The 9,421-nt window shown below is 41.4% G+C and overlaps 1 protein-coding gene across 1 annotated transcript; it reads right to left on the bottom strand.

Moving 5' to 3' along the window:
* Window positions 1-1,269: 1,269 nt before the first annotated feature.
* LOC118432109 (probable G-protein coupled receptor 139) lies at window positions 1,270-9,049 on the bottom strand. Its single transcript, XM_035843633.1, has 7 exons — window positions 8,500-9,049; window positions 6,333-6,463; window positions 5,726-5,908; window positions 4,579-4,779; window positions 3,776-3,985; window positions 3,344-3,456; window positions 1,270-2,941 (listed from the first exon to the last, which is right to left on the bottom strand). Exons 1-7 carry the CDS (start codon window positions 8,672-8,674, stop codon window positions 2,626-2,628), a joined length of 1,329 nt encoding a protein of 442 aa, XP_035699526.1. The 5' UTR covers window positions 8,675-9,049; the 3' UTR covers window positions 1,270-2,625.
* Between the last annotated feature and the right edge of the window lie 372 nt (window positions 9,050-9,421).

Raw genomic sequence — 9,421 nt, 5'->3', positions numbered from 1 at the left:
TTATTCTGGCGACAAAAAATCGCTCAGAGTCCCAGTGACAAGTAGAAGACATCCACACATTTCTGGCCCATCGCCCTCTTCAACGTGTCCTTCAGGGTAAGTGATTTAGCACACTTCCACTTGAAAAATGGCTGCAAATTCCCAAAGTGCGTGGGTCCCAGGCCGCATCCTGCGATCCACCTTAAACAAAGTCACGCAAAGGCTTTCATGCCAGAACTAACAAAGGCTGGCTTGACATGAACTCATACTCGATCGGCCACGAGCGGACGCCGATGATGATGATGACTTGAAAAATGCTACTATTACCACACATGAGGCAGTGCCACACATAACATAGTAATAGTCATTATCATGCTACCCACTTAAATACCTGTTGAAAGACTTTTATGTCTTGCCAATACAATGCTGGCGCTGCTCTGTGTACGAGTTGCGCCCAATAATTTTTGCACATTTACTCCTGGCCACAATCAGTCGTAGTGAAACGCTCATATTCAAGTGCAAATGTTTGGTGACCTCTATGACCCTTTTGAGTGTGGAGAAAAGAACAGGTCATAGGTCGCGACCTTAATGACCCCCCTGATGGCAGTGGCCTTTTAGTGCGCCATTAACGCGAGCTTCATGGGAGCAATCTGTACTTTTATGGGGTTTCGGCTGTTAAAATGTCAATCTTTTTGCCACGGGAAGCTTACATAAACCTTACTCATCCAGTAGTGGCCGATCATTTTGTGGCCGATGGGATGGAGGATTATGAAGCCATTGTTGGCTGAAATACGTCCGGAATGACGTAGTAGAATTAAAGAGCTTTTGTTAATAGATTTTTTATCAAGCGGTGACTACTTTGTAAAGGGAAAAACACGTGGCTACAAATTTTCCATGACTATCAGTCCATTTTGTTCACGAAGTGACCTAGTTCTCGCAGCTCTGTGCATTGTGTACGTTACTAATGAATCTCTTCAATGAAAGAACTTTTGGAACTGTAAATTTCCACAACGGAGTCAGTATAGCTGAGAGCGTCATAAATCAAATATCAGGGCCAAAAGACGGCTTTAATTGTTAAAAAGAATTGATCTACTTGGCCTGGCAGTTCATGGAGTGGTTGTGTGCTAAAGACCATACACACTAACACGGACACAAACACACACTACCACAGACACATACAAACAAACACACTACCACAGACACACACACACACACACTACCACAGACACACACACACACACACACCACCACAGACACACACACACACACTACCCCACACACATACACACACAAACACAAGAAAAACACAAGCAAAACAATTCAAAACCAAGCAAGAGTTATTAAATTTTTCTTGTTTATTCCAATTTCATTCAAATCACAGGACATTAAAATTTCAAGTAAATCTTACATAATAATGCACAGCAAATATCAAACGCCACACACACATATATAACATACATATAATCTGATGTTGTTTTTGTAATGCCATTTATACAATCAAAATATCATATGATAACCACATATACTTCACACGCTTATGGCACATCAAATTTGATAATACCTTCTCAAGATATATCGATGTCAAACACATTATTCAAAACGGCCAAACCAGCTGACCAACGCAGTACAACTATACATTGTGAGTTTTCATCCAATTGAAAAGAACAGTCACATCATTATATTCTTTTGATATTCAAATCCCGTCTCCTATTTAATTATATTTATAGTGTAATTCTATGCGGCATCATAATATGAGACTACACAACTTTATAACTTCAACAACAATACCCATAAAAATACATTTCTAGAAATGGACATAGATACAATTGATTCAATTGTTCTTTATATTCATGAAAAATATCCTGAATATCCACCTGTTTTTTTGTGAACTAAGTACTCACAGATAACAGCTACAAACGCCACAGAAAGTCACATTAAGCCATGTGGATGATTTCCGATCAACAGCGAAGACATTGAGACGCCAATGTCCACAAACAAACACATGATATGATTCTGTCAAGGGTACATGAAACTTCTGCATCGGGCGCCTGAATTTATTAGCCCGGGCCTCAGTCTTGATCTAAAGCTGAATAGCTTTGTAAATCCCCCCCCCCCCCCTTGTTCCAAAATTACACCAAGATTTATGGCTTTACAAGAGACGAAAATTATACTAAAAAAATAGAAATGTATACGAAAAGCATACAGATTACATGATACCCACGACTATTCTTTTTACATTTTGTGTCATTTGGTGTCTTTTATATCCTACTTGTCCTTCCAGAAAGCGGCTCGGTCGGGCCCTGGTTGACAAATGTTACCAAGGCTTTAATGAGCACATTTAACTGATGGATAAATTCTTTCCGATGAGCATCATCTTCTAAAGGTTTACATGACACAAATACAAGACTCTCATAGTTCTTCTAAATAGGGCTGTTTGGTAATCCATGAGTTGGAAACTAGAGTTTCTACACTTACGACGTCTGAAACTTGCCGCCCACATTCTTAGCCGACCAGGCATCAGAATCAGCTTTCCGCTGAGCCTCATTTTCTAAAAACGAGCATGACTAAAGTCCAAGTCCCTCATAGCTCAATGAATGTTTAGGGCTGTTTGGTAATCCATGATTGGATACTAGCAGAGATAAAGTTCTACACTCGCGACGTCTGAAACTTGGCGCCCCCATTCTTAGCCGACGAGGCATCAGAATCAGCTGACGGCAGCGGTGCGGGAGTTAGTGGTGTGGTGACGCTCAGATTGGAGTGTTTAGAGACCGAGTAGTTCATGTGTGGATGGAGGGAGTGCAGCGAGATGGTGCTGTGGTCGATACACGACAGGCCCATGGGAGTGGACGCGGACCCAGGCTGCACCGCGTGGCAGTAGTTGGAGAAGCGGGTGCTCTGAGTGAACCGGCTGCTCTTGTACAGCAGCTCCCTCTTCCCGCCACGGTACTCCACGGGCAGGCACCTGAAGAGGAATAGAATAGAAAAGAATATAAATATAGAATAGAATAGAATAGAATGGAATAGAATAGAATAGAATATAAATAAACAATATCATTAATAGAATAGAATAATATTGAATAAAATCTAATAGAATAAAATAGAATAGTGTAGTATAGAATAGAAATAATAGTATACAATAGAACGGAATAGCATAAAATAGAACAGAACAGAACAGAATAGAACAGAATAGTGTAGACTAGACTTGAATGGAATAGAATAAAATAGAATAGAACAGTATAAAATAGAATAAAATAGAATAGAATAGAACAGTATAGAAAAGAATAGAATAGAATAGAATAATGTAGACTAGAATAGAATAGAATAAAATAGAATAGAATAGAACAGAATAGAATAGAATCCACACCTGCAGAAGATGCGCAGGAAGGCCTCCCTGAAGCGGCGCCCCGTCACGCAGTACAGGATGAAGTTGACGGAGAAGTTGAGCTTGAACATCAGCGCCAGGGTGTGGTTGGTGACCTGTGGTAGTAGACTGGTTTATCTATTCGTTTCACAAATACATAAATGACCCGAAAGAAAAGCAGTCTTGCATGCAGTCGTGGAGGCTTTTAATTTCAATCACAGCAGCGGCTTTTTATGCAAACACAAATTATAACTAAATTACGAATGCGAATTACAACAAGTACACGGGTTACTACTAGATACATATGCCTCATAAACAAACTACATCACATCTAAAATGATTCAACTAATTAGATCAGGTTTTATCACATTGTACGAACACATGTAATCACTGCCAGCAGTCCCTAAGGGTACAGAGAGTCTTTGAAGTTCTGACCTGCTTGCGGAACAAGGTGTCTTCGTCGATGTCCTGGAGCCCGCCGTGCAGCCCGCCGTGCGAGGAGAGGTCGTACACTACGGAGACGGACTGGGGGACCGTGAGGAGGAAGAAGGTGGTGGACACGGTGAACAGGACCACCGTGATCTGGTTTTGACGCTTCTCCGTCTCCTTGGCACACTTGGACAAGTTCTGACGGTTCTTTTGTGTCTGTAAAAATGCAGCGAAGAAGAAGACCTTTCAAAACTGGACCGACTCTTAAGGTGGGCTAAGGCAACATGTTCGTATAAGTTTTATCATTTTCTTGAAGAATTCCTTCGTCACATTCTTGTTAGCTCTTTGAAATAGGTACTGGCTAGTTGGTCATCCCTGGCCGCGAACCAAAGTAATATAACAAAATGCCAAATCAACCAAATAAAGTACAGACAATTTTCCGCACGCAATTAATGTCTATGTCACGACGGCTAGCTAGCATAATCATTGCTGGTTAGTTGGGTATCCATTGCTTTGTGTGCAACAACCGAATAGAGGATACGGTATAGATACGGTTTAGAATACCGAATAGAATATCGAATAGAAGAGAAAAGTATAGAATGAACTACACACCTGTAGAATAGAATAGAATAGAATAGAATAGAATAGAATAGAATACCGAATAGAACAGAACAGAACAGAATAGAGTAGAACAAATTAGAGCAGAATCGAATCCAATCCAATGGAATAGAATGGAAAGGAATGGAATAGAATAGAGTAGAATAGAATAGAACAGAATAGAATAGAATAGAAAAGAACAAAGCGCACACCTGTAGAACCCGGATGACGATGACTATGTTGATGACCCCCACCGCGGCAGTTGGAATGAGCCTGCCCGCCGTCATGTCGTATATGGTGATGTTGAGCCATGTCTGCGGGTCGCGGAACACGCACATGTTTTCCCGCTCAACCTGCGCCCAGAACTCCAGGCAACTCACACTGCACACCACTAGAACCATCCCCAGCAGGACCTGGGGGGAGGGTAACAGGAAGCAAATATGCTAGTCAAATCTTTAGGACCCTTAATGAGACAATTCAGTCTGTACGTAGAACACATAGAATGTGGCCACTCTCTGATGGTTTCTTACATCATGATTCTTAGATCAGTATAATTGATCTATCGACGAGTCTTTCACCAGTAGATGATGATACACTGCATACTTTTTCTCCGCACAACCGTCCACCCTCCATACATGCAGTGAGTGTATGAAAGGCTTAACTTGAAAGTTCATCTGTGTCCTTAGAAGTCGTTCTCGAGCTAGTTGAACTGTAATAACCCACACAAAAATTGGACTCATCCAAATTTTCCACTGAATAGTACGAAATCATGTCGTAGAATTTAGCCTAAGCCACTTCTGACCTCAGGCAGAAAGGTCGTCCTGGTTATCCAATTATGTTATATTGATCCGATCATATGTGGTTATCCAGGCATATGTCAGCCGGCTAGTCTAATAATAAGTACAAACATGATGGGGGACGCCGACCTTATTTTCTGCCTCATTAATTTGTGCGTTACCATTTGGGGCTAGAGCTTGTTGCTAGTACAAGTCACAGCAATCAAAAGCACACAATGATTTTGTCACTTATGAGTGAATAAGAGTGAGTGAAGAAGTAGATGAGTTAAGGAGTGAATGGGCGAGTGATTGAGAGTGAGCGAGTGAATGAGTGAGTCAGTGGATGAGCCATGAGCGGGTGAGTGAGTGAATGAATGAGTCTGGATAAGTGAATTAGTGAGTGAGTGAGTGAGTAAGGATGTGAGTGAGTGAGTAGACTGAGTGAGTAGACTGAGTGAGTAGACTGAGTGAGTGAGTGAGTAGACTATAAGTGAGTGACTGAGTGAGTAGAGTAGAGTGAGTGAATGAATGAAAGAATAAATGAACGAACGAACGAATGAATGAATGAAGGATGAGTGCTCACCTTCCTGGTCTTGTCCATCGTGCAGAGCGCGCTCCTGCGCATGGGGTGGCACACCGCGATGTACCGCTCCACCGTGAAGGCCGTGGTGATCCAGGCAGACAAGTACCCGGAGGAACGCACCAGGAACTTGGTCAGCTTGCAGTACACGTCACTGGCGTGGATGATGTCCTCGTCGTGAAGTATCTGTTCAAATAATCGACACAGAAAGTATTCGTAGCGGTCAAGTGGGTAGTAACTCTACCTCTGAGTCGTAGAGTAAGAATCCAACTAGTTTCATCTGCCTAACTCCTGTGTACTAGGTACACTCATGTCTGGGGGGAGCCATACCCCAAGCACGTAAAAGAACCCGCCACACTCATCGAAAAGAATAGGGGACCTTCCCGGTGTGAGTGGGTCAAACCATACAGTCGGTATGTAGGTTACAAAAGTCTCCAGTAAGTTGGTAGCCTAAAGCGAAAGAAGAAGAAGAACGGCTTTGGTCATTACGGCAATTGTCACTGTACTTGTGGTCAGAAAATAATACATCGTAATCTGATCATCATTTGCGGTGTTTAAAAGACAAACACGCTGAAGAAGAAAAAAAAAAAACACATCAGAAACACTGTACCTGCAGCCCTACTGAAGTCAGTAAGAAGATGGTGTCCACCACGGCCAGGGCGGCCAGGTACAAACTGGACGGCGCCTTTCTCAGCCGCGGGCCCATCATCACCACGAACGACAACACGTTGCCGGGGACTCCTAGAAATACATCAAGTAAGATTCGTTTACACGGAAGAAAATACATCTTTGAAGTAGATATGGTCAAAATGAAAAATTCCCTACATTCAGGGACTAACAGAAAGCCACTATTCTCTTAAAAGCACACAGAAACACAAACTGTGAAAAAGTGGGACTCTTCGTCTTCATTTGCTCCTAAAATACACTCCAAATCAACATGTCCATAGATATAGCCAACGCTAGATTTCCACTGGTCTCTTTCTATAATAACTACTGTTTTATCATGTACATGTACTTTTTATCATGTACTTGCCACAAGCCTTCGGGCATGAACTTGCAAATAAAATGGCTTATCATTATGATAGTTAAGACAATTCCTGACGTTGTATATCATGCTGGCAATGTGTTTCTGTCAAACGTTTTGTAAAGAATCCATAATTTTCATGCACGTGACGTGACGTTACCGATCTTAAGGATTAATCGGAGACATGCTGGTAGAATGGGGTACGGTTTACTTTTGCGACGTTATATGATAATCAGGTACAGATAATGAATGAACTTTGACCGCGGGTCAGAAGAGTATTATGGTCTCGATGACGTCGTTTCCAGACAGCATACAAGTTCGACTCGGTATGTACATAAAAGGTAAGTCTATATCTTGTCAGCCCTTTTAAAACTTGAGAGACGATGATTTTACTAGCTGAGCCATGTGGTTAATTTGCAGATATTACTAGTGAGGTGATATAGTACCAGTAAGTAAGTTCTTGTAAGTTCCCAATTATCTGAAAAATAACCCAAAAAGTCAAGTTTTGAATTAAAAGCGGACATTGCACCTGTTGTCTTGAACTGTAGCTATGCGAAGCTAGGAGTATTTTACGAAAGTCATCTAATGTGAAATTACAACGGTTTTTAACAGTTTGTAAATGTGTTTGTTATTGACACCTTGCTCTGTGGGGAGGGGGTAACGTTATAAACTTGTGTAATATACTCTTCTGTGTTTGTATCTTGTTGGAGTTTGTTTAGCGTCAGATTTTTGTTCATTGACGTTATAGAAATGAGCTTCACATTTTGAGTGCAGCACCCAACCCACCCATTTTGCGATTGTTTCCTCTAATGAGGGTGGTATTGCTGATTTACATGTATGTGACTGTTGTTTACCTGACCCAGGTGCACGTATGCTGTTTTACATTCTACCGAGTTTGACAAGTAAACTGATTACCTACTAATTCGTGTAACATGTTTACAATGCAACCTAGTGCAACCTTTTTGATAAGATATACTCTATATTTAAAAAGAAATGCCTTTTAGTCTGTACAATAATTTAGACATGTTCTTAATTTAAGGAATAGCAGACTAAGGCTGAATTGATGAGGAGATAACTTTGAATCATTAAACCAGGGATCTTTTACAGTTTATACAGTTTTTATCTACCCTTTATTTTGTGGGTAACACACCTTTGGTCAGGGGATACGTTGGAGTATCTGCCTCTTTCAATATTCAATTTATGGATACTGAGTCTTAATCTGAATTATTGCTTTACCGTAGTTTACGAAAGTCAAATTATTTATATCATAAAGGTATGTACCATGTACAATTGTCGTTCAATAAAGTTCTCAAACTTAGGATCATAATGCCCCCCACGAAAGTACCAGTCTAAGCATTTTTCAACGTAACCTTGGTGTAGATCCTTCCCAAATGGGAGTACAACCGCTTCGTTGATTAAGTCGATAGACCTTTTGAAAAAAGGCAAGATGCTTTGAAGAAATTTCACCATGTCTTTGAAACAACTCCAGCCTTTTCAAAGTGATATTGGAATACATAATGCCCCCAACGGGAGTATTACATGCTTCACTGACAATCTTGAAACAGACAATGACATTCATGGTGAACCTATTTCTGATAGACAGAAGATAAATGTCTTATCTAGCTTTTATTTGCCTGCTATCAATGGCAATACAAATAGAATTTGGCATGTACAAAAAATTAATACGTGCTTTAGTACATAAAACTTAAATTGATATTTAGTGCAAAATATAGTAAATGTCAGAAGTCCTCACCTATGACGAGTATGAAGTAAGTCATGATGTTGTAGAAGAGGTTGAACTTCGCTGCTTTGGCGAGAAACTCCGGACTTGGCCCCCTCATGACGTGCGGCATGCCGGCCGTGTCGTTGAACATCGCCGTGTCGTTGTCGAGGAAGTCCCATTCGATACTGGTCGCCTCCGTGGCCATCCTTCCTTTAAAACTTCGCACCGGCGGGTTGAAAGAAGACTTGCAGTTGCAGCAGCTGTTTTTTCTATTGAACCCTCCAGAAGGCGACGATGGTGTTCAGCTGTTTTGATCTTGCTTGGTTTATTATTTCTGAAAGGCAACCTGAGGGGAAGATGAAACCACACAGTCAAGTTCAGCCTATAATTGTGAACCCCGCTGGTTCAAGCTTGATTAGATTGAAAGAAGACTTCCATGGCCAGTTGCGGCACCTGTTTTTCTATTGCAATCTCAGAAGACCGCGATGATGTTGATGCGTTGTTTTGATCTTGCTCGATGAATTATTTCCAAAGACAAGATGGGAGGAAGATGAACCCACACAGTCAATGTTAGTGTATAATCATGACCCCCGCCAGTTCAAGCATGATTAGATTGAAAGAAGACTTCCATGGCCAGTTGCAGCACCTGTTTTTCTATTGCAATCTCAGAAGACCGCGATGATGCTGATTCGGTGTTTTGATCTTGCTCGATGAATTATTTTCAAAAGACAACCTGGGAAAAAGATGAACCCCCACAGTCAAGGGCAGCGTATAATTGTGACCCCCGCTAGTTCGCACTTGATTAGTGACGCAAGGGAGCAAAGCACAAGTTCTTTGAAGTGGTATTCTGTGACGCAGAGGGACTGCAAGCAACCGTGCAAGGGAAGATAACAACCGGAAATGAGCCTGCTGGTTGCTATAATTTTGTTTCGGATTGGTTTCTGTCACTGTG

The sequence above is a fragment of the Branchiostoma floridae genome, chromosome 15 (genome assembly GCF_000003815.2).
Source record: "Branchiostoma floridae strain S238N-H82 chromosome 15, Bfl_VNyyK, whole genome shotgun sequence".
Classification (NCBI taxonomy): domain Eukaryota; kingdom Metazoa; phylum Chordata; class Leptocardii; order Amphioxiformes; family Branchiostomatidae; genus Branchiostoma; species Branchiostoma floridae.
This window is presented reverse-complemented; position numbering and strand designations above follow the sequence as displayed.